The sequence below is a fragment of the Ciconia boyciana genome, chromosome 19, assembly GCF_034638445.1.
Source record: "Ciconia boyciana chromosome 19, ASM3463844v1, whole genome shotgun sequence".
NCBI classification, from domain to species: domain Eukaryota; kingdom Metazoa; phylum Chordata; class Aves; order Ciconiiformes; family Ciconiidae; genus Ciconia; species Ciconia boyciana.
In genome coordinates this window covers 6,523,615-6,548,701 of record NC_132952.1, presented here as the reverse complement: position 1 = coordinate 6,548,701, position 25,087 = coordinate 6,523,615, and the positions used below count along the sequence as shown (strand labels likewise).

Genomic DNA, 25,087 nt, shown 5'->3' with positions numbered 1-25,087 from the left:
GTTGTTCTTTGGAGCAAAGTCTGTAACAGCCAACCTGCTAACAAGAAGTTTCTTCTCTCTTATTTGTTTTTACAAGATTGTTGTGAAACATTTGAAACGACAGCTCAGGGAGCACCTTACCTCTTCAAAAGGCTCACCTGAATGAATCTTTGTAGTATTTGGTGGAGGCAGCTGAACCCATGTTAATATCTTCATTTACAGATGGAAGGAAACAGAGGCACAAAGCAGGACAGTGTTTTTCCCAGAGCAAAGAGGTGATAGGGGTTACAATCGGCAAATACCACTTCAGAGTCCCAGGCTCAGAATATTAACTTCAAGTCCAGTGATTTTGTATTCTGTGTTTTCCATCTATCCCCAGTTTTTCTTGCATTCTGCAGGGGAATCTAGCCTTTCAACTATACACACCAGGTCAGTCTAGTTTTCCTGTCTCTTCTGTTTGCCTGCTCTAAACATCAGCTGAAGCAGGCAGAACGTCATGATCATCTGTAGTTCAAGAAAGGAGCAGCTCAGAGTCATTCTGTTTTTCCCATTTCAGTACCTCAGTGGCTCATTCAGACTCAAAAGCTTGTCACCTATTCCTCTGGCTGGGGATCCTTTTTGGGAAGACAGTCTTGCACTAAGGTGGCATGAACTTAATGAGATATTCTGTGCGTTGGTTAGCTGGAGTTTTTTAAAGAATAATTAACTTGGAAATGTCTCCTGACATCATCCTAGCCTATCTCTCGTGGTAACAGAGCATGACCTTCAACTTTCATGTAAAATCAGTTCAGAAGTTTAGTGAAGCTTGTATGTAGGAACAACTCAGCTTACACACCAGCAGCAGTCCTTTGTTTTTCCGAGTTGATTTAGTGGCCTCTGCTGGGAACATCCTGCATGTTACTGATTCATCGTAGAGCAGTTCAGCAAATAACTGTTTTTTGAAGAATTCTCCAACAGCAGAACACTGCAGTGATGAATTTTAAAAGAATCTACCCACTGAAGCCAGCAAAAGGACATCTGTTAACCTCAGGTGATTTGGCCCTGGGTGCGAGTATGCCCAGTGTGACCAAGCATGATAGAAAAGGCAAATAAGTTTCCTTTTGAAAAGCTTTGCCGATAGAAGATAGCAAAGATAGATGCAGTTACAGTTAGATTGAACGTCGTTTGCTTGAGTCAAAACCCAAATGCCGGCTTCTTCCTTCCTTTTTTGCGCCTTCCCTCTCTCCAGTCAGTGGGGCGGCAGCGGAGCAGATGGCTTTCAGCCAGTAATTCTAGGCTAGCTGCTGCTTTCACTGTGCAAGCTCTAAGGTGTCTACGTGTACCTGCGCATGGCACAACCTTGTCAGCTTTGTTCTACCAATTGTCATTGCTAAATCCCATAAGCCACCAACAGCACGTTCAGGCCTGGTTTTGTCATCGTTGTTGCCATTACAATGGTCATTCCCGGATCTGTGGGTTTTGGTAGGAGCTGATGTGGGAGACGGCCGTGGACCTGAGCTAATTCTGCTTTTCTGCATGTCCTTTTCACTCATGGGCTTTAGGAAGCAAAAGCAGCGGCTCGAACCGAAGCAACAGTGAGAACAGCAGGAGAGCTCTGGGCAGAGAGAAGGACCACAAGTCGGCTGGCAGCGGCAGCGAGTCTGACCACACTGCCCGCAGCAGCGGCGGCGCCAGCGTCGTGCGTCGGGAGAGGCCTGTCAGCCAGCTCAGCCACCGGAGTCATGTCTCTGCCACCCACAGCGAGAGAAGCCACCACAGCCATCATTCTTACGGGCCTCCAGGAGTCCCACCCCTCTACAATCTCCCCAAGCTGGGCTCCAAAGTCTACGGGACGAGCGGACCCCCTGGAGGGCCCCCCGTGAGGGAACTGAGCTCTGTTCCTCCAGAGCTGACGGGGAGCCGGCAGTCCTTCCAGAAGGCTATGGGCAACCCTTGTGAATTCTTTGTCGACATCATGTGAGAGGAAGTGCCTTCAGACTCTGCTTGGGGAAGGGCCGGGGGGGGATTGTTTGGGGGGTGGGTGGGCAATTTGGTCATTGTCGAACACTTAACGGAAGAAACTTGGCTGTCTTGCATGTCACACCTTGCTGGTTTGCAATTGTGTTGCAGAAAAATCAACAAAACAAAACAAAAAATACAAAAAAAAACCACCACAAAAATGAACAAAAAAAATCTCCTGGGACTGTTAAATATCAGCAAATTGATGACATCTTTTCTTTATTCCTGCCCCCCCCCCCCCCCCCCCTTTTTGATTGTGAATGGCTGGTGTATATTCACATCTTTAATGAGCTTTGGTAATTGTGGCACCTACTTCAATGCAATTAGCGTATCGTTTTGGCTGATTCAAGGACTATTATTTCAAATGACTTCTAAATTTCCAATAATGCATAGTAGCACTTTTATTTTTCCCTGCTTTTTCTCTTACAAGGAAAAAATGACCGTTGGCTAGTATCTGTGATACTGCCTTGTAATGCTGTTTCTTGGAAGCATCAGTCAGCGCTCCAAGCAGTCATGGCACCCGCAAGTGTACAGACAACACGTGCTTGGAGAGGAGCAGGCTCAAACCAATTCCTAGCAGAAGGCAAAGTTGTGGCTACCTTCTTCTGCTGACTAGGGAGTATAAATCAATCTTTCTTTTTTTTTTTTTTTTAAGATATTATTCTATCAAGGGAGTGGTAGAGTCTTGCTACTGTATGTGTTCATTGTGCAGAACTTGTAAAAGTTATTTCATTTAGTATCATGATAGTGACTCTGTAGCTGCAGTCCGTTCTGGGCATTTCAGTCACATCCCTGCTGACAGATGTGTCTGCTTCTTCTGGTTATAATGAGCACTTGCTTACAGGTTTTAAAAGTTGCTTCCACAGAAATAGGACAGTTGCTGCTATGAGATTCTGTTAGTGTAGCTGCAGCTTTTCCCTTTTGAAGGGGATATTTATCCCATTTTAGCAGAGACATAGGTAAATCCTGGCTCCCACTGGGACATGGCTGTTCATTTTGATCACCTCTTTTTCTGTTCTTAATTTCTGAGCAGTATCTTTCTCTTTTTTTTTGAAATAGAAACCTGGAGATATCTAATCCCACTTGCAGTGTTACCCAAGGGAACACGTTCTGAACACAGATGCAGGCTAGCTGTTAGCAGAGAGGTGAGAGGGTGTTTTGAGAACAGCTCATAAATGGGACAATGAATGAATCTTTATACCTGACACAGGGCGAGACCCACGCTAAAGCTCCTGCTGGGGAGCTTTGACTTAAGCAACTGCTGTTGTATATCCCCAAGATTTCATTACTGTGTATTTTTCGCTCTAAGGTTATGGACGCTTGATAAAGTATGTTCAGGAACCTTCACTGACGTTTAAGAAGCTTTTTTAAAGTATCTGAATGAGGGCATGGTAAGAGCACACCCGTACTCTGTTATGGTGGCTCATTTAATGGGAAATATGTGTTAAGCTGCAGTCACTTAGTGGCATTTGACCATGGGGCCATGCCTCAGTTAAATCCTCTTTTGTGAGATATCTGCTTCTGGCAGGTTTTAGGACAGGTGCTTTAAAATCAGTCTTTACTGTATATAAGCATTTTCTTCACTGGTAAGAAGCTTCTTTTTGTTATGTTCCATGCTTTATGGGTAGTGTGAATATCCGATATGAATGTCAAAAGAGAACATGTCTTTCTCACTATTTTCGTGTAGTTTCATGTTCCTTTGTCACCCTGAAAAATTACCCTTCAAACTGTCCATTTTGTATGTTGTTTCTTCTGATAGATTTTTCACTACTTCTTTTCTTATTACAGGTCTATGTGTAAACAAATCCCTTTTACAAAAGTCAGAGTAACATTTTCAAATGTCTGTGTTAATTGGAGACGTAAGTCTCACTTTCAAAAGGGAGCTAGGCATTTAGGAAACTGTGTGTCACTCAGACTAGGTACTCCACTTGCTGGGCTTCTGAACTAGCTGAGTGGTTTTGGACAGTTTTCTTTACAAAAATCTCCCGAAAAGCTACACAACGTTTCTGAAAGCGGTGCTTTCGTCATAATCCATCTGATGGGCTAGCATAGATTGCAAAGTTGGTGGTGGCATTCAAAAGAACAGCACTACCTAAAACTTGACTGTGCAACAGTGTCCTTTCTTTTCCTTTCCTCCTCCCAGTAACACGGCAAAGATGCTAACTAAACTCAGTAAACTATTTTGAAGGATTGACATTTAAAGCAATGAAATAAATCAGGGTAAAATAATTCTGTAATTCTGCTATGTCTCCAGGAGACACTGTTAAGGAGTCTGTGACTTTACTGACAATCACTAGTGGTTCTACTTCTAAATTAATTTTAACTTTTCTGGTCTCATATATATTATGATTTTTCTGGCCCGCTTTGTCTTAAGGCAGAACTTACAGGGCTGGAGGAAAAGACTGTCATTTTAATAAGGTATTTCCAAAAGGGATTAAAGCTGGGGGCTGAGCTTTCACCCATGGAAGAAACGTGTTTAATTCCCTTATATCTTTTCAAGAGTTGCAGTTTACACACCTGATGGGTTTTTTTGTCTTGTTGTTATGCTGTTGGCAGAAACTGTTCTGTGTCTTGCTGGTCTTTGCTGCTATGTTGAAACGACTGTGTTATATACTTGCGTTTTTGTGGGTAACCCTGGAATGAAGCTGACAGTCCATAACATAGGTGTGGGAAAGCGTTCGTCTGCTGAGGAAATCAGGCTGCTAAATCCAGCCTGAACTAGCTTCACCCACAAACAGGCATCCGTTTCAGGCAAATAACGAGTGCTCTGAATGTACTGACAGATGTGCTAGTTGGTTAATACTGTATAGCGTGTAGAACCTGCTATTTACAAAGAGCAGTAGGAGAATGTAAATGACCCTTCTGTGAACAGTGCAATACATAATGGCCACTGTGTGTAAAACAAAAGCTTGATTTCCCCGCCTTGTAGTGTACAGTGGAGAGGCTGGTTTGAGTGAGTGGAAAGTTAGGCCTGAAACATTGCTAGCTCTTAATTTTCAGAAGTGAATGAAGAGAGGAGATTTCCCAAATCCCATCCTTGGCTTTCAATGCATGTGCATGCGTCTTTGCAACAAGGGGGCCTTGGGACCTAACAGTGCAAGTTTCTCCTATTGGGCACAGTACTGCCTGCAGAAAGAAGTGCCACTGATGCCAATGAAGCTACTTGCAATAGGAAGTACTGTGCTGGGTGGAAGAAAGTTTTGAAGGCTGGAGTCCTGCAGAACTGTCTGTTTCTCTCACCAGGGCCTGAAATTTTTCTCTGAATTTAGTCAAGTGACTGGCACTGGCTGGGCTCTAGAATTCGTGACCTATGCCTCTAACTACAATGAGAAGTTATGGGTTTGCTATACAGGGCATTGAAACAACTTCATAACAGGAGCCTTAAATAGTTGACATTTTTATTCTGGAAGTGAGACCCTCAACATCTGCCTGTGCTCTGCAGCTGAGCTTAATGTCCATGCATACCTGCCAACAGCTTTTAACAGGGACTAAAAGGTATGTTTGGAAGATCATAGAAAATGATGAGAAGACAGTTTGGGATGACGTCTCCTATCCAAAGGAGGTAGTATCTGTAGGGGTAGTGTACCCACCCAGTACATTAACTCTGAGGAGTAAGTTTTTTGGCAAATAGTCTTAAAAGCACTGCTATTGTCTTTTACCTCCTGTTAATAAATCTACTTTTCAAAGGTAACGGTCCCCTGGACACTTTATCCAAAGGTATATTGGATGGCAAGCAATGATGCACAGACATTGATTTTTTGATATTATTTTTGTTCTATTCAAATGGGCAGTCCGATCTTGAGACTTGACAGCTCATGAGTTGATGTAATTGTTTTTGTTTTGCATTTAACTGGATTGTAATAAGATTGACTTAAAATTATTAATTCTAATCAGTGATTAGAAATACATGTAAAGAATTTTATGTACAGTAGAGGAACAAAGTTACATGATTTTAAATAATGAAAACCCAGACTATCACCTATTCTAGAACTGGTTCTACTCAAAGAGTGAACTCTTACTAGCATGGACTGCACTGTTCCTGTTAAATGTCTATTGCATATTGAATTCTTTTTTGTAGATATTGTATTAAAACCCAAGTGTCTGTATAGTTAATATATAGCTGCTTATGTGTAAATGCTATTTTAAACACTAAAAAGCTTTTAATTTTATGTGATAACCACAGTGTATGTCTTCAGTTCTTTGCACTACTGCATTATCTTTTATTCAAGAATGATGAAATATTGGTTGAATCTTACTCTTTTTTTTTTCCCCCTGCCACACTGAAGTTTTGTCCTCTCCACAGAAGATTGTTCAGGAGCTAATGATAGGCAGCTGGGAGTTCTGTGTTTTCATGGTACTTAACAAGTGCTTACAGTTCAAAGTATGACAGGAACCCTGTAAATGTTCACTGCTAAACTGGGTCACAGATGATTGGAATGCAGAGGCCTGACTCTTCCATGCAGGTTAATGACATCTGACTGGAAATACAAGACCCTGCCATTCATCAGAAGTGCTGTAGCTTTGAGCTAATGACTAATATATTGGTGCAGAAGTTGTGCTTTCCCCTTAAATTGCCCTACCTCTTAATTATTAAGCTTCTCCCTCTCACGACTTGGCAGGAGTAGGTATACAGGAAAGGCTGAAGAAAGTTTGTGGAAGTAAAAGACAGCTGGAGGATACGTCCTGTGACAAAGACATGAGCTGGAACAAGTTTTTCTCCCTGCAGACCCAGGAGATGAATCTGTTGGTAGAACCCATCAATGTATTCAGCTGTTTCATGTGTATATTCCCTTTTTCTGGACTCTGCACACAAACTCCAGCAGAGACAAGCTAGGATCATTAGGACACCACTTTGCAGACTAACTGGTAAGCCTTAAACCGCAGTGTATTTGTCATGCAACATCCGGACACCCAGCCTCCCTGTAAGATCTGGGTGGTTCACGTACAAAGAACAACCACAGCTTGATGAGGCCGATTCCCTCTTCTTAGCTGGTAGAGATTGAGCAGCAAAGGGAGAGACAAAGTAGTAGTTATTATGGAGGCACCCATTATAAATGGCACAATTCTGCAGCAGACTTATATAAGAGCCTGTGAGAAAGTCTTGCAGAGTTTCCCATATTCTCCCTTTCAAACTGTATTTGTTTACATAGGATGCAAAGTGGTCTAGCCAGCATTTTCCCAGTTAGCTGAATATTAAATGATCAGAATTTTGGAGCCTTTTACTGCAGGGCCTGATGGATTCCAGCTGACCTAGTATGAATTGTCTGCAGGTGACTGGACCTGGTTGAACAATGTAATCAGCTACTTTTCCCTTCCTCCCTCTTCCCCAGCCCTCCCCCCGCCCCTTTCCCCCTAAAGGATAAGAAAAATCAGTCTATCATGGCTCTAGCTCTGCTGCCAGAAAGAGAAGCAATAGAGGTAAATTTGATTATTTTTTTTTCCTTCTCTATTTCTGGAACGATGATCAAAAGTCACTTAATGCTTCTCTGCTATGAAATCCCAGCACTGAAGTGAGGAGTACTGCTGAGATTCTCAGCTGCAACAGTATGCTCATGAAGACTTGCTGCAGTCTCCAGAAACAAGGACTTCCAGTCTTCAGGTCAGATTTTTGCTATCTTTAATCACACTGAGGAGTACTTTGTGTCAAATGTTTCACATTTTTCCTCAAGTATGCCAGGAGAATTTTACATGCAGGTAGCCACAGAAATTTAGGACAGCTAGCTTTGCAGTGCACCAAAAAGCTCTTTCTTTAAGAATGAAAATATTCCCTCGTTTGGATTAATTTGCAAAATTCTTTAATTGAGCTGAATTGATGAGTTAACTTCCAATACTATGTAGTGGATAGATGGAAAAACTTTAAGTCTACCCTGGGGAATAAAAGAGCAGTATAGTTGCTCGTCAAAGTGGGTGGGGAAAAGAGAAGATCTTAGTGATGTGACTTGATATTTACTTGCTACTGTTTGGCAGTAATGTGAAATAATGCGGAAGTTTTTCCATTTTCACCTTTCATGGTTTGCTACTTTACACTGACACAATTTTTTGCAAAAGGAGTGTAGAATAAAGATTGTTTAAAGGATAAAAAAAATTACTGTGAGCAGCTTTTACTAAAATATTTCTGCTTTCAGTTTGAGAAAGTGCTTGTTCTTGGCTAGTTGCTTAATTTCAGTAACACGAAATCAGTTTTTTAACAACTGTGGTAGAGTCCAATTGTACTTTTACCAGGTTTATGAAAGGGTAAGTATGATGGCATTAGTTAAAAAGTGTTGGATCGAGTTGTATCCTTTGCTTTTGAACTGAAGGAGAGATCCTGTCATCATTCCTCCATGATACAGCATGATAAAAGATAAATCCCTCTACTGTATTGCATCTGCACTGTTAGGAAAAGTAACAGTAGAGTGGTAGCTGCCACTTTTCCTGACGTGAAGAGGCACTAAGTGGCTAATATTTAATAATAACTATTGGCTGATAGTTGGTAGTGCACTATACCTAATTAGCCACCTCATATTACACTAGTACACATGGCAACCTTTGTGGTATATAAGTGGACATTGGGACATTGTTGGTTATTACTGGGAGGCTGTGTAGTCCAAAATACTGCCTTTCCTTGCTTGGTCTCTGCCATAGGTGTCTGCTCTGGGCTGGCTGATTTCTCTCCAGCCTTTTGGAAGTACAGAGGTGTGTAATAAAAAGTACAGAGGTGTAATAAATGTGTATTCACATTTATTACAAAAACTATAATGTAGAACACAGTATTATAATAAGGACCAAAAGGGCCAGACATCCTCATTAGCTCTGAAAATATTTAAGACAAAAAGGAAGTGGTGCTGCTGGGACTCTGTTAGGCAGGGATAATGATCCTGCAGTCATGAAGATGAGCAAAGCAGACCCAGTTCATCAGCTTGTGTCACCTGTGTATGCAGCTGCATCAGGTTAGCTCTAATAAGTCAGAGTAAACACTTTGAAAGACCTAGAAAATCCGGAGGAGTGAAGCAAAGCAACAGCAGCTTATGTACAGCAGTGTTGTGAGGCTGACAAGTGCTTTGTGATCCATAAATGTGTTCATGGGGAAGCATAGCAGTATTATCTCACCACCATCTGTGTTCTAAAAGTAGCTGGCAGAAGACATGCTGGTAGTAGCAGCAACTTAGCCTCTTTTGTCCCAGATTATAGTCCTTTGATTATGTGGACCCAAGAGTCTCAAATGGCAAGAGGAGAAATAAAATACAGCAGGTGCACTGGGACAGAGGAGGGAATAGGCCTTGCCCCTCAGATTGCTTGGGGTCTGCAGTTCTAAGCTGCTTTTTTGAAGACTTCAAGATTTGTGGTGACCTCTAGAGCTGCGGAGTCAGCTTCGCCATGCTGTGTGTACTGCAGCGTTGGTTTTACAATGCCTTGAAGTTGGCAGGGTGGACCTGGAGGACAGAGGAATTTCCACACCTGCAAGAACAGACAGGAATAACACATGTAGTTGAACTAGTCCTACTGGCCTATAAAAAATGTTTCAGTACAAACATATTCTCCCAGCAGGAGGAGGGTAAGGCTTTCTGTAGTTTCCCCATGTTTAGAAAGCTGTTGTACCCTGTGCATGGAGCAGTAGGCTTAAAAAGCTCCAGATTATGTGATGCTGGCGGATCCACTTGCCCTTCATCTGTTACTTGTCCTGTGTCCAGGTACTTAAGTTGTCTGTAGCTTTGGCACTCTTGTATTTCTGAGGAGCAAGTGAAGGGGAAGTAACGCACAAGTCCTGCTGCTTTGAGCCTCTGCTCTCATAGGTTTCATTTTCTGGCACACTCGGGCTTCTGCAACACCTGCCACGTCCTGCTTCTGCATTATCCACGCTCTTATCAGCGGCTTACTTCATCAGATCTGGTAGCATTCTGTCCTTCCAGCAGAGTAACTTATTCCCTGTCTTCCACTATCTTCTGCTGGGCTTTTACTGTGAGGTTTTAACGTTCTGTACTTTCCAAGAGCTCACATTTCATGTGCCTACAGAACTTGAAAGCACTACTTGCTCATTACATAGCAGGACGTTTCAGGAACAGTTCTGAACAGCAAAGCACTTTGCAGACAGGGAAATGGATCTTCCTTCTGAAAATCCTTCCGAAAGAGACGGGTGCCTCGCAGAGAGCTCCAAAGATGTCTTGCACTTTCCATCGTAGGAAGCAAACAAATTCTCATGCTAAGACTAAGCCTGGCCTCCAAGAGGGGCTGCTCGAGAGCCTCCACCGGCTCCCGCACCCATCAGCACAGCAGCTGTCCAAGGTGCAGCGTGGGCTGCAGGCACCTGGGCCCAGGGGGACGGGAATACCACAGCCCTGGGGAAGAATGGATCTTTCCTACTTGTCCTCTGCAGCCTGAAGGAGGAGGAAGCTCCCACTTATATCTGTGATGCTTCCTCTCCTCCCTGCCCTGTGGTAAGAACCCAGTAGGTAGCAGATGTAGCTCCAGACTCTCACTGGTGTACTCTAGTAGCTCACCAGAAGTCCTGCTGTTAACTCTTAACCTGGCTGCTGTTTGGGCTCAAAACCAGACAGCATGTATTCAATAGAGGCAACCCTTTGGAAGAGGGTTTAAAAGCTGTGCAACCCATTCCTTCTGCCATTGATCTGATCAGTAGGAATGACAAAAATGAAGTCCAGGCCAATTGGAAGAGCAAACTGCCTCAAGCGCAAATGCCCATGTCACTGAGTAGCGAGTAAAGACAGACCTAGGAATGCTTCTGTAGCAGCTTACACAATTCAACGAAGTTTGTCTTCACCTGCAAAGCTCCTCAGTCCTTCGCATATCTGGTTGCTTTAAAGGTGGTCAGATAGTTGCCTACATTTAAGTTAAATGAGGTTTTGCTGTTGGCAGCAATAGGAGTTGAGTTCAAGCCTTTTGCCCTAGTGATTCTAGAGGTAGCACTTTTCTAAGTAGCTGCTAATACACAGTGTGTGAGGGTGAGCTGCTGTCTTAAATGGTGCTACCACTGTCAGCTGGTAGTCGTGTGTAGGTGTCCTGGTTTCAGCTGGGACAGAGTTAATTTTCTTCCTAGTAGCTGGCATGGTGCTGCGTTTTGGATTTAGTATGAGAATAATGTGGTAACACACTGATGTTTTAGTTGTTGCTAAGTAGTGCTTACACTGGTCAAGGACTTTCCAGCTTCCCCTGCTCTGCCGGGGGCACAAGAAGCTGGGAGGGGGCACAGCCAGGACAGCTGACCCCAACTGCCCAAAGGGACATTCCATACCATAGGGTGTCGTGCTCAGCATAGAAACTGGGGGGAGTTGGCCGGGGGCAGCGATCGCTGCTCAGGGATGGGCTGGGTGTCGGTCGGCTGGTGGTGAGCGGTTGCATCACTTGTTTGTTTTTTCTTGGGTTTTGTTCCTCTCTCACTCTCTCGTTGTTTTCCTTTTCATTACAATTTATTATTTTTATTTTATTTTATTTCAATTATTAAACTGTTCTTATCTCAGCCCATGAGTTTTCTTACTTTTGCTCTTCCAATTCTCTCCCCCATCCCACCGGGAGAGAGGATGAGCGAGCGGCTGGGTGGGGCTCAGTTGCCGACTGGGCTAAACCAGGACAGTCGGCCACCAGCAGTCTGGCTGGCAGCAATTGCTAGTCCCGTAAACGTTCACACGGTTCAGCTGATGGCCCATTCCGTTCGCTCTCCTTCATGTGAAGGCGGTACATGGGGGTGGAGGTATGAGCTGAGCCTGAACTTGAGGCAGGAACTCGGAGGGGTTTTGGGGGAAGTACTCCAGCAATATATGCATGATGCTGTAGAGGGACTGTGGGCGTGCTTTGTTGTCGCACACAGCCTAGCCAGACACCATCAGCAACAGTTGTACTGCAGAAAGTACCTGCTATGGATTATAACTGCGAATTTCTTCCCTGGCTTTAAGCAGCCTTAGGCCCTGATTCATGACACTTTGAAGAAAAGAGAGACATCCAGTGTTGGGTGGAAGGGCCAATTCCATTGCTAGGAAATGTAAAGGTAGCTACAGAGAACAGTAATGGAAATAAGGGGTGTTTTCTTTTGTCTTTGTTCGGGTTTGATTCTAGTAATTCAGCTATGCAGAAGGTCCTGTCTGGAGGGTGTGTCTGTGGCTAACAGGCAGGAGGGGGAGTCTGTCAGATACAAGCAGGTAGATGACAATTAGAGATTATTTTTGCATATACAAAAATAGGCTTGTGAAATTCTTGATATACAATACTCCCTAGTGGCAAAGAGCCTGCAGGATTTACAGAGGGTTAGACCCATACGTTTCATTGAACCTCCACACTCGGCACTTTAGAGGATCATCATTTGTTCAGTAACTCATGTGTTAGCCTTCATATTCGTAATATAAACTAGATATTAACTGGTTATAGTTAGCAAGCACCTTCTGTGAGGGAGCTAGTCTATGTTTTTCTTGTATGAGTATTTCTTTGTCATGCCTTCTGAAACTACCGCTATTACCTGTTCTTGTAAATTGGATGCATCATGGGACAAACCACTAGCCTTTCCGGATATGAGAATTCTCCTGCTGTTCAGCAAACGGGCCATGTTACACGGATGAATACAGGTTGGAGGTATTTCTTATTCCTCAAAGTGTTTGATTGATTTTGTCCCCTTTGCGGAATGTCTCACCGGGTAAGAAAGGTTTCTCTCTGGTGATATTTGCGTGGTTTTTGAGATGGGAGGAACTTTTTCCTATGACTTTGGATAGTGTGATTTGCACACTGTTCATTTCCGTGTGTCTTGTCCTCATTTCCATGTTCTTTGCAAACACATGTTAATGAAACACAAATGAGTGAATTGAAATTTGAATGGGTAATATACTCTTTATATCATGCATACAGCTGCCTTTACGTATCAGAATGGTTTCTATGGATTTTGTGACAAAGTAGTCAAGAAAATTCAAACAGAAATTTTTTCCATAGGAAAAAATTACTTAACAGAAATTTAAACATTGACTTTGGAAAATTCAGCTTTCTGTTTCATGACGATATCAAACCTGAATTTCATATTGTAAAAGAAGTGTGAAATTATGATAAATATTTCCATTATATCATATAAACTTTTACAATATAATTTATCTGAAAAAAAATTCTGTTTTACTGAGATTCTGGCTTGAATAACTACAATTATTGTGACTTGGAATGAAACTGTGGAACCTCTTGAGAAATACAAGTTCTTGCTTGTGTTTTGTTTCAATGCTCAATGATATATAAGGACCAGTTCTCAGTTAATATGCTGCAGCAGAGTACTGATGGTATGAACTAGAAGAGCAATGGTTGTCATCAGAAGCTTTGCTTAGCCTTTCAATCTTTTATTTCATTTAAGAGCCAAAATAGTCAGCCCTTCTTGATCTGAACACATTTGTTTCCCTGTACTTCAGTTTGTGTATGGCCTATCAGTTTCTTTGAGTACTCTGCCTATGTTCTTAACTTCGTGTCTACCTTTCCAGGTATCCTCTAAACTTCAATCAAAAATGAGCAAAACTTACTCAGTGCCCTACCGAGAAGTCGGAGCCCCTCTCTTTAAACAGACAAGAGGGCAGCCCAGAGGATCAGTATGCTCCGTCACAGAATCTTATTTACAGGGACAATGGGGAAGGGTTGTCCTAAGGATCCTGGTGGCCGTTAGAACCGTACAGTTTCACAACCTAGATGGTGAAAAGTTTGCATTGACCGTAACCGTCAAAAAAAGAGACCCAGAGCTGTAGGATGTCATTGACTCACTTTTAATAAAGCAACTGCACAAACACACCTAGATGCAGGTACAGACCGCAATTACAGAGCAGTGCATGGGACCTTTGGTTCTCCCTGTCTATGACCTCCCCCTCCTCAGCTCCTTCCTGTATCTAACAGGAGGAGAAACCTGCACAGGAGCTGTTTTCTGATGTTGCTCACTAGGAAAAGGTCTTTAAGGAGGATCTTGTGTAGATAGGAACTCAGTATCATTAGTTAATCACAAGGATTTCTGTTTGTGGTCTATAATCTCACACCTTTTCAGATGATTCCCTTCTGTTTTTCTAGTTATTATTTCTGTGCTGTTTAATGTATTTGAAAGTTCTTATAAGGCCAGGGAAAGGATTCATGGCTATATGTCTGGAGCGGTTATCTAGTTAGTAAGAAGTGGAAATTACCAGCAGTCTTTACAGGGAAGTGGTCCAGGTGAAGCTTCTAGCTCAGACTGCCAGACCTGAGAGATTCATATAAAATATCAGTGCTGTAGGTTGCTTGCTTAACTGAACCTGCTTTTGGCTCCTTGTGGGTGATGAAACGGGCGGTTATCTACAGAGAGGATGGATACCACGCTGCTGGGGACATTTTGCCTGAGCTCATTGAGTAGAGCCCTGTGGTTTTGCAGCTTAAAAATTCTGATCCTGGTCTTCAGCCTGCTGGATAAGGCTGTATTTTATGTGGTGATTGTGTGTGGGACCATAGCTTACAGAGTCATCATAAGCAGAATTATCTCATTAAAATACAGCCAGCTTCTACTGAGGAGCAGGTGAAAATGGATCTGGCTTATTTTCTGTTTACTGAGAGTCCTCCTCTGGCTTCTCTTTGAAGGAATTCTGGAAATAATCCACTGTGTTCAGATGGGGCTTAAGCAAGATGATGTAGCATTTAGGGATATAGTAGGTCCCCAGGATACCCAGACTGGTTGTCAAAATGGTACCAATCTGAGTAACGGGCCTGAGGACTGTCTTCAGCGTGGCGAAAATAGCAATGAAGAAGATCCAGATGATGAAATAGATTAGGACGGCAAATGTGATCCCCCGGGCGATATTGTACTTCTTACCAGAAGTCTCTACCATGAATGTGCACAGTAAGCAGACAAAGGCTAAGCAGCCATTGTAGCCGTGCATCAGGGCAAAGGCAAACCAGGACTCTGTGTTACACACAAGCAGAACTTCAGTGGGCAGTGACTTGTAATCAGTAACCAGATAGTCAGGGCCCAAGTGAAGATAGCAGAGACAGAACAAGCACTCGGTGAGGAGGCACAAGGCAACAAGGAGCCAGGCCCTCCTCGGGGTCACCCAGTGCAAGAAGGTGGGGGCACAGCGAGGGAACTCCCTCACAAGGGTGATCTCAAGGGACTTGATGAAGAAGGTAGAGAAACAACCATTGAGGCACAGGGCATAGACTATCTGCTGGATCATACAAAGGTTGTTACTGGGCTTCCCTATGTAGAGACAGCAGCTGAGACACAGCAGCATGAGTGTGAACAAGGCAAAGAGGTTCAGTTTGCCTCCGGAAGCCTGCACAAGGGGAGTCTCAAGGTTCTTAAAGAAGAGCACTGCTGTCAAACAAGTCAGGGATATGGTGATGGACATCAACATTAGCAAGGCAATGGTGAGCGGCTCATTCCAAAAGAGGTATCTCTCGCTGCGGTCATAACATTGTGTGCTCCGGACAGGGGACCACTGATGCTCTACGCAGGGAGTGCAGGTGGAGCTGTCTGCAAAGTAGCAGTGAGAAGGTGATGACCACCTTGCAGTGGAGTGCTGCTACCCCGCTGCAAGCAGTCCTTGAGGAAGGATCACAGTCATGAATTAGGGAGCTGGTTTGGGTGCTGCCTTGCCTACTTCCCCCTCTTCCTAAGTGTATTGGATCTCCAAAGCTTGTGATAGTTCAACTTCTTTTTTTCCCTCTGCTTCTCCACCCTCCCCCCAAAAGGATCCACATATTCCTTGGCTCTGTTTCCCTTCCCCGGGAAGGATCATCAGCTTCCAAAAGATCGCAGAATTTTGTCATATGCCTCTCTTCTACCTATGACCCCAGAATTTCATCATACCCCTCTCTCCTACCTCTTGAGATAAAACATATGCATTGTCCTTATGCGTTCTCTTTGGGATCAACAGAGGAGGGTCCCCCACTGAAGATCTGTAGAGCAAGACTGAGCAATGCACAGCAGAACAAAAGGGATGAAAATATTCTGCCGTGGCAGTGCTTCATGGAGGAAGAGCTCACAACTGGTCGTTGCCAGCTCTGTGAACCTGTGTGCCCTCAACCAGTAGATAGACATAATACAGACAGTTAAAGCTCTTGAATTTCTCAGACCTCACCTTTAGCGCTCCAGAAGGTGTTTTCTGGACAATCTGTGCAGTCGTAGCAGCAGAGGTGGAATCCTTTTATTTGTCTGAATTGTCCTGGTTTACAATGTCTGAAGCACTCTGATGTAGGCTCCTGGACAAAAGGAAGAATGAATGTCAACCAAACACTTTCAGGAGAAGCACTGTATCATCAAACAAATTAGAAGAAATTGGCTGTGCTGTGCTGGGGTCCGACCTGTGTCTGAGTCTTAAACAGTGCTGGGAATACCTTTTTCTAGTTTTGCACAATGGAGGTGGATTACACATTTGCAGATGAGTGAGAACTGGGTCCCATGCAAATCTTGTAGGAGTAGCATGCAGACTAAGAGCTACTTATAAACAGTCCTCATGAAGCAGCAAAAAAGTTTACTTCATTTTGTGATTGTTTATGCTTTTGCCCACCATTTTTACCTTTTCATCTGCAGTGTGAAACTGAATCTGGGACTTATTGACGTACAAGGACTCTTCATAGTCGCCAACAGGCAGATAAGTAAGGGTGCCATTTTTCCAGGACCAGAATATAAGCTTGTAGCCAGTGTTTGTGCCATGGGATTGATCAAACCTGAAACTTTGGCCATTCACCTTGAATGGGAGGGTATTCATGAAGTCCAGCAGCTGAGGAGAAAATGAAAATTGACAGTAAGTATTGGTACAGTTGGTGTTCTTGCTTGGAGGATGATAATGCAGTAAGCTAATTTCTGGCTGAAATCAGTTGTCCCTTACGTGGGCTAAGATTGCAGCTATCGGCCTTCTGGCTCTATTACCAACTGCTCTATCTGTTGTGCCAAGCCCAATTAGTGGGAGCCAGAACATAGCCCTAGAGAGGAGAACGCAGCCCTAGCCAGCAGCAGAGAAGGTGCAGTGCGCTGGTGTAGGGGTTGACTGGCTGAGGGAATTGCCAGGGTTGTATCGCTACCAGGGCAGGAGCGCAGTGCCATGTTACCTCCGCTCCCTGTCTGGCTGTGTGCAGCTCTGATGTATAGATTGGATGAAAAATTGCTGTTTGTCCCCCGACCTTTACTCACCTGCCAAGATCTGACGGATGCTTTGGGACACGCTTGGTGGGTGCACCCCAGCGCTCTGTGCAGTGCGTAAGCCACACTGTAGACTGCGACGTACACTGGTTGTATTTGTGAGTGGCTTAGCATGGACGAGATGTCATGCAGCGAGACGTGGTCACACTGCTTGCAATGGGTGTCCAGCGTGTCAGAGTTCATGAGGTGGTTGAATTCTCTAGACTCCTGGCAAAATTTATTCTGCTGAACAGAGCTAAAGAGGTCAGCAACATATTTCTGGAAGCCAGGGACCATGCCTGCTTTCATAATAAAGCCTAAGACTGTCCCAATGCTCTGAATATTTGGGATGGAGGCAGCTATGTCGGACAACATCCAGGCTTCGGTGCCAATCCAGACTTTCTCGCTCAGTCCCATCCTGATGCTGTGTTCCAGCAGGGCCTGGGCTGGCTGACTAAAGGCAAAAAGGACAATGATGTTGACTTTGGTCTTGTTAATTAACTTAATAGTATCTTCCAGTTGGTTTTTGGCTTTGGGGTCTGCAAGGTCTGTAGGAATTAGCCCCTCAAATGCAATGCAGATGTTGTTATTTGCAGCTATGCTTAAGAAGAGCCCCTGGGCTCCTCGGCCATATTCATCATCGCTGCCAATGGTGGCAATCCAGTTCCATCCAAACTTGTTCAGTAGCAGGACCACAGCTTCCACCAGGTTCTTATCACTGGGAACAGTACGGTAGAAGGATGGGTACAACTCCGTGTTGCTGAGCTTCTCACTGCTGGCTCCATAGCTGACCTGCAAATTAGAGGATAAGAGAGAAAGTGAGGCAGAGAGTAAAGTTGAGAGAAGGGTTCATGGTCCAGATCACTCTCCACCTTCTTTGCTTAGTCTCAGTGCACTAGATTTTCAAAAATGCTGGGTCAGGATAGCGGGAAGGAAGAACTCATCTGAAGGGATGGGTCCGTCATGGCTGCATTTACCAAGAGAACCATAAACTGGCCTGTGTCATTTGCCTCTGGTAGCGCTGTCCCACATGGCTGTCTCCTTCCACTGCCCTTTGTATCCATCATCACAGCACCAGCCCTTATCATTAATGACAGCGATAATTAGCTACTTTCTACAAAGGGTGACACACCCAGGATGCAGTAATACCGTAGCTCAGGGCTATTTACCTGACCATTATAGCTCTCTGTTGTGGTAACTGAGTACTTACAGTCACAGATGTGTTTTCATGGGATCCTCCCGGTTTATGCTGGGAGCTCTGTTATTCCCATTTTACATGGATCACAGAGCGGCCTGAGTTATCCCTCTTCTCTCCGGGAAGTTAGACACTGGAGTGTGTTCCAGGAGGGAAGTTTAATGACCTGCCCAAGATCACTCGGGAAATCTGTGGCAGAGGAAAGACTGGAATCTGCACTTTAACAGTCCTGGTTCACAGACCTAGAGCATAGACAGCGTTGTTGATCCAAATCCTTCCCCCCACCAAAAAGGAGAATTCTTGCTTCTCCAGAGAGTTTCTTTACCTGTGGGATCAAGAAGAAGCTGAATAGTTTGGCTGTTACCAGGCAGAGATCTGACTTATGTGGTCCAATCACAGCAGTCACACGAGGCTGGTAGTCGGAGTAGTTGCACAGTACTCCAATGCCCGTTGTGCCATTTTGGGTCAGAAATAGCAAGCTGGGCTGTAAGGCCGCCAGTGGCTCAAAGCAGGTGTCGTACATGTCATAGCCCAGCTTTACTCCTGGGAGAAGTGAAGTGGAATTGTTGATCTGATCGATAGCAAACTTCATCCCGAGAGCCCATATTAGCCCACCTACAAATAACCTGCAATCAGAGGAGACAGGGAATTACATGGTCTGTCAGCACTGTTACAGTGGTGATCAGCTTATTCCACATTCTTTGACATTTTAGCATCCTGTCTGTTGCCAAGCCAGATATACATGGCACTGTCAGCAGAGCATCCCTGTACCCATAAACTTTGTAAATTTTGTACTGTGAGTAGAGGGGCTCTGCGCACCTTTCAAATCTAATTAATCTTGGCTGTCAGCAAATATATCCTCTGTGCCTCAAAGGAGAAGAAACAGAGGTATAGAGAGACCAGTGTGTTTAGCTGTGAGGGTCAAGACTCAGATGACCTCCTGCTCTTAGCTCTGTGTACTTCAGCCATGAAGCCAGTGGTTCCCAGTGCTGTGCGTGCTGGTTCAGGTGAGATATCCTTCCTGGGATTTTCCTCCACTGTGTAGCTCGGTGCACTGGGCATATTCCCTGCCTCATGGCCTGCGAAGATGGAAAGATTTTGGACCATGCTTTTCTGTGCTTCGTTGCTGCTAAAGAAACAGGTAGGACACTAGCACGTCTTGTTATTCTCCCCACAGAGAGCTGTAAGTAGCTTGTAACGTGATGGTATGAACCACCTCGGTGTAACTGAGTAGGAAATACTCAGTTAACTCTTCACACACCAGCAAGCCTGCAAGCCAGGTGATTTTGTTTCCCGCTTTGTCTTGTACATGGTACTGACTGTCCTTTTACCTCATAAAAGGCAATAGCATCATCTCAACATGTGTCAAGGCCTGCGGAGTGCAGTGCATGCTTCTCATTCCATCTGGAAGCAAAAGCAACATTTACACCTTTGTGTAAGCGTTAGCTTCAAAACACTACAGAAATCAGTGCCACTAAAAGCTTTCATCAAAGTGGGGTTGGTTGCATCTGAAGTTGACTGCGTAGCAGCAACAAGAAAACACAAAAACATTCTCCATTTCCGGATCAGAAATTGATGGCACCATACACCAGCGCTCCAGCACCTTCGAGCTAATCTTTGTTTCCATCTCACCTTTAAAGTTCGGCTGTGAGACTGTGAGTTGCTATCAGAAGGACTCCTTCCTTTTCCTTCCTCTCCCCAGCCAAGTGACCAAACTTAACATGCACTAACGAAGCTAACATTCCTCTTACCTGTCACACACAACTAACGTGGGCTCTGATCGTGCCGTCAGGTTTACGGTGTCCATTCCAAAAGGGAACAAGCCTCCTATGATATAATCACCAGGCCTTCTAAACTGAGCTGATAGGCACGTGGGTTTGAGGGCTGCTGCGTAACCAAAGCTCAAGCACAGCAGCAGGTCAGGGACCATTATTTGTCTATTTTGGGGAAAATGCTTCAAAGAAATCTCCAAGTGAATCTGTGAGAGGGAACAGGGGCAGGGGATCCAGTCTCAACAGTTCCTGGGAGGTCTCTTTAAATAGAATTCAGAGAGGTGAAAATAACAGGGAAGAATTTGTTTAGCAAAATTCATTAAATGTGTAACTCTATGCTTAGTGGGCAATAGTCAAATACGCAGCAATACCCTATGAGTGTACTTGGTTGCAAACCACTGGCCTAATCCCGGTTTCCTTTCCTCAGCGAGTAGCCTTTACTCATGCAGAGTGACGTACTGAATTCATTGTCATGGCTCTGGAAATTGGATTTCCTGTAGGATAGGTGGTAAACTCGGGTGCCCCACCCTAATTTGGACACATGTCTTTTGCATTAACTCCCCCCCCACTGCCCCAACGAAACAAGAAACAACATCTTTAACGAATGTGTTGTAGGAACTGTCCCTGTTTACAGTTTGCGCAAACAACTGGATTTGTGCGTTGTCCAATGCTGGGAGCAGATCTTTGTCGGTGCAGGTTGCTCATCTAAATGCATCGCCAAGGAGAATGTGCTTTGACAGGAGCCGAATCCAAGAGGCTGAAGTGTGCCTTGTGGTGAATGGTGCCCGTTACCGTAACATGACCATGACCTGTACGGAGACTGAGTACGAAAAAACTTACTTGCTCACCAGCATTGCTTCCTGCCGTTCCCTGATGTTCTCCCTGGCCGACTCCGATCCAAGCATTCACTTGCGCGCTCCCTACTTAAAAGTGGCCTGCGCTGAAGGAGTGTCACATAATTTATTTTTAAATGAACTTAATAGTATGTTGAGTTGCCTGAACTAAAGGGTAGTGGTAAGAGACATACACAGCAGTAATTTTTATTATTATTTTTTTAAAATTCAAGGTCACCTCATCATGGAGATAACCAGATCTTCCTCAGTGCATCGCAAGAACTTGCCTGGAGCAGGCCATGCCTAGATTGCAAGGTTGGTGAGCTATTACTCGGCTATATTGCTATTTTTAGGAAGTTGTTATTGGCTGATCTGAATTTTTCTCACGCTGAGCTATGAAGTTAACTTCAGTTTAAAAACTTTGGTTTAGGTACAAGTTCCACAGTGTCGTAATTTAGGTTGTGTCATGGTTTGCATTTTTTCTGTCAGGTTTGCATTTTAGAAAACAGGATAGCTCTGAACTGGAAAGTCTAATTTAGTGCATTTTATTGGCTTATTATATATTTATACCGTATCCTAAAAACTGCTTATACTGCCCAAGTGATAGACCACTCTTGCCACATGGCTAGAACGTTTTTCCATGTATGAAGAGAAGCAGGTACGCCGTGGAAAGCCCAGTGTGTGAGGACTTCAGGCAAGCAACAGTTGTAGATTTCTATAGCTACCTTATATAGATATGTTTATACTGACATCCTTTTAAGGATACCTTCCTCTTAAAGGAATATTTAAGTGTTAGCTTTAACTATATAACTTCTTTTAGAAAGTTCTAAATACAAATTCAACTGCACAGAGGGGGAAATAAAAAAAAAAAAAGGCTGTTTGCATGATGTAGAAGTCACACATAGGCGATTATTTACTCCCATCCATTACTTTCACGTGAAATGGAGTGTGCTTACTGTGGCACAGGAGCTAGTTTATGCGATGGACTTTTGTGCAAAATATTCAGACTCCCTCTAGTGAATCTGTGTGTCGTTGCAGCTTTCAAGTACATCAGTCACTGTAGGTGAAGGTTTTATTCTTCTGAATTTGTCCCCATTAGTGAAAGCTGCCAGACTCTGAACTTGCCCAAAGCCAAGTACAGGACCTTAGTTTTACTCAGTGGTAACTAACTGGGGCTGTTAAAAAGGTTTGCAACATTTGGAGACAGAGTAGGACACCAGGAAAATAAAATTATCATTAGGCAATACCTTTTTTAAATGAGAGCATGCGGAGTGATGGAAAGCTATATTTTACTTGAAGCATACTTTGCACAAAATGATTGGTTATAAACTTACAACAGAGTGTTTTTTTCCCTACTGAGAAATTTTGATTCTTTAATGGCAAAAATCAAGTTCATTTGCAACATTAATGTTTATCGCGTTAAGAGGAATAGTTGAGAATGAATGTGACAAGGGAGAAAACGTAATTTTCCCATGTGGTCATACTACCCTTTCTGCATTAAACTCCCAAGAGATCTAAAACATTTTTTCCCTTGACACACAACATTACTTGACATAGTTTAAGGCATTTAATACACTACACAGGTAAAATACCGGCTATATCTATATTGGACAGCAAGGGAGCTCCAGCAAGATGTATTCTGTAGTTTGTAACATGGAACTGCTCCATTTTAATATACGGATTTATCCTGTGGAACTATGTAATCATTTTAAGGTGGTCTTAGCAGAAAGGGAATATTTGTGTTTCCACAGCATAGCAACTAAACCTCCATTTAGGGTGTTCAAGGAACTTCCCTTTCCTATCTTCAGGCACAAGATATTGTTGATAGACGTCAGTGATCAGAACAGGAGTTCAGTACACAGCATCTAACTTCATCTGGGTTACTCCTGACAGCTGGTTTCACATTGCTAGGTAAATGAAACACTCTGCTAGTGAAGGACAAGATATGAATAGGTAATGCAATAAGTCACGTTCCTTCCAACACCACAAACCCAGAAAGCATTCCTATAAAGGATACTCTTCAGAAGCATGTTGTTCACATAATTTAATGTCCAGTTAGACTAATCCCCATGAGGTAATAGTGATTTCCTGAATTGTGCAGTGTTACATCAGGCCAAAATGCCTCCTATCCGAGGTACAATTAAAACATCTCACAGCCTGTAGGATTCCCCTCCTCCCCCGAATATTCATGTCATCCTGAACTAACAATGTAGTGCTTTTTCAGCTTTCAAAAAGCTAAGTAAACTCCATTTTACATACTTCAGGGTGTGTGTGTATATATGTGTGTATATATATGTGTGTATACACACACACACACACACCCCAGCTATTATATACAGTGATTTGCAATAGAAGACTCACAAGGTAGTGACTTACAGTAAAAGTTTGGATTTCCCCCCAGACAGTCAGAGAAGTAATTTTTGTAGGCATTTGACACATTCATTAAAAAAAATAATCATGAGAACACAATTTAGAAGCATGGCTGGAAAACAGATAAGGTACAGCCTGCAGTCTTAGCTGGATATATAGTATTGTACAGTACGTACTAAAAACTTTGCATAAAGCATAGATTAACGGGCAGGGGAAGCTACACAGAAGGAAGGTCCTGCTTAATGGATCCATGCACACAGGAAGAACGGTCTCGTACAATGACATACACCACCATTTCCTTCTTTAATTCTAGGGGACACTGAATTAGCAGCAGTAATCAAATGAGTCTGTGACCACAAGGCAAAGAGCTTCCTTTCAGACACCCATTACTCAGGATTATATTTTCAAGGTTAAAGCATAAAAGAGGGGAACCCCCCCCAGATCTACTCCAGGGAACAGCTTGTAAACAAAAGTGGCAAAGTGTGCTCACATGTAGTGTAAATGTGTTCAGACACCACATCTGAAAGTTGTGCTGTCACAGGAGGTCCTAACTATTGGTGTAAACATACAGAAGCTGCTGAAGTTGCAGAGTTTGGCTTAAAAAAGAAACCAAAGCACCCCACTCCCAGCCTAGCTGGAGAGTTGAAGGTGAATCCAGGAGGAGACAAGAAATCCCTTAAGGACGCCAATAGTGTTTTTTCCTTACTGTAGAGCCGAGGCTCTACACGCACATACGGATATACATACATATAAAAAAAAAATTAGTGCATTTTTTTCTCTTATACAGTGAGGCATCCTGAATAGCTTTGCCAACTTGCCAGCTCCGTACTGGGTAAGGAAAGGGAGAGTGACCACAGACAGAGAACTGGACGCTTGTGCATCTGTGAAAACGCGCGGTTTTCACCTGGTTCATCCGACCTCTGTCGGAATGTGGCGTGGCTCTTTAACATCCCTCCCGTCAAGGAAGGTCAAGCAGCTTATGCTGGGCAAAGAGCTCCTGGGTGATGCTGTAGACATCGCAGATATAGGGCAAGGCCTCACCCAGCATAGTGACAGCTTCCTCGGGCGTGCCCACGTTCATGATTTCGAGGAAGGCGTTGCGGGGCGGCAGGGTGCAGAAGGCCACCGTGGCAGCCTTGCGAACGACCCAGGGGTGGTAGGCAGCCAGAGAAGCGTTGTAGGAGTCCGTGCAGATGACGGACGTGCGGGAGTCCTCCCGGCCGGTTCTCAGCCCCTCCAGGAAGAGCTGCAGCCAGCGCAGGGCTCTGTGGAGGCGGAGGACGGTGCGGCAGCCGGAGTCGGGGCGTCCCGACCGCTTCTGGACATCCACCAGCCCGCTGGCCAGCTCGTACTCCACCATGGACTGCAGCGACACGTACTTCTCCCGCTGCTCACCGCGGCAGTAGTTCTCCATGATCTGTACCTTGGCCACCGCGTCCTTGGAGATGAAGGTGAAGATGGCGCCCAGGCTGTGGAGGAACCTGCGCGCGGGGAAGACACGCTCGCGTTAGCGGGCGGCAGCCGGGCCCGGGCCCGGGCCCCGGCCCCGGGGCGGCCGCCGAGGGCACTCACCGGATGAGCCCCCGCCAGCCGCACAGGTAGGGGCCGAGCAGCACCTCCCGCCGCTCCGTTAGCGGGCGGCAGCCGGGCCCGGGCCCCGGGGCGGCCGCCGAGGGCACTCACCGGATGAGCCCCCGCCAGCCGCACAGGTAGGGGCCGAGCAGCACCTCCCGCCGCTCCGTCACGCACGTCTGGAAGGCGGCGAGGACCTCCCGCAGGCTGAACGCGCCCTGCGCGCCCGCCATCGCCTCGCCCCGCCCCGCGCCGCCGCCGCCCGTCACCCGCAGCGCGGCCAATC

At 44.6% G+C, this 25,087-nt stretch overlaps 3 protein-coding genes across 8 annotated transcripts in view; 1 reads left to right on the top strand and 2 right to left on the bottom strand.

Annotated features, from left to right (window-relative positions):
• Positions 1–6,139, top strand: part of DVL1 (dishevelled segment polarity protein 1) — a 118,043-nt gene extending 111,904 nt beyond the window's left edge. For 4 of the 6 annotated variants that reach the window (XM_072884206.1, XM_072884205.1, XM_072884203.1 and 1 more), the window contains one exon: positions 1,521–6,139. In XM_072884206.1, coding sequence (XP_072740307.1) covers positions 1,521–1,939 — 419 coding nt within the window. In that variant the 3' untranslated portion in view covers positions 1,940–6,139. The remainder of the gene's footprint in view (positions 1–1,520) is intronic. The other 2 variants (XM_072884202.1, XM_072884201.1) reach the window with 1 other exon arrangement.
• Positions 6,140–13,858: 7,719 nt separating this feature from the next.
• TAS1R3 (taste 1 receptor member 3) lies at positions 13,859–20,506 on the bottom strand. The gene is made up of 6 exons (XM_072883815.1): positions 20,006–20,506; positions 18,580–18,880; positions 17,072–17,851; positions 16,458–16,661; positions 16,020–16,140; positions 13,859–15,412 (listed from the first exon to the last, which is right to left on the bottom strand). Exons 1-6 carry the CDS (start codon positions 20,182–20,184, stop codon positions 14,487–14,489), a joined length of 2,511 nt encoding a protein of 836 aa, XP_072739916.1. The 5' UTR covers positions 20,185–20,506; the 3' UTR covers positions 13,859–14,486.
• A 2,864-nt stretch (positions 20,507–23,370) lies between these two features.
• Positions 23,371–25,062, bottom strand: CPTP (ceramide-1-phosphate transfer protein). The gene is made up of 2 exons (XM_072883606.1): positions 24,913–25,062; positions 23,371–24,710 (listed from the first exon to the last, which is right to left on the bottom strand). Exons 1-2 carry the CDS (start codon positions 25,032–25,034, stop codon positions 24,188–24,190), a joined length of 645 nt encoding a protein of 214 aa, XP_072739707.1. The 5' UTR covers positions 25,035–25,062; the 3' UTR covers positions 23,371–24,187.
• Between the last annotated feature and the right edge of the window lie 25 nt (positions 25,063–25,087).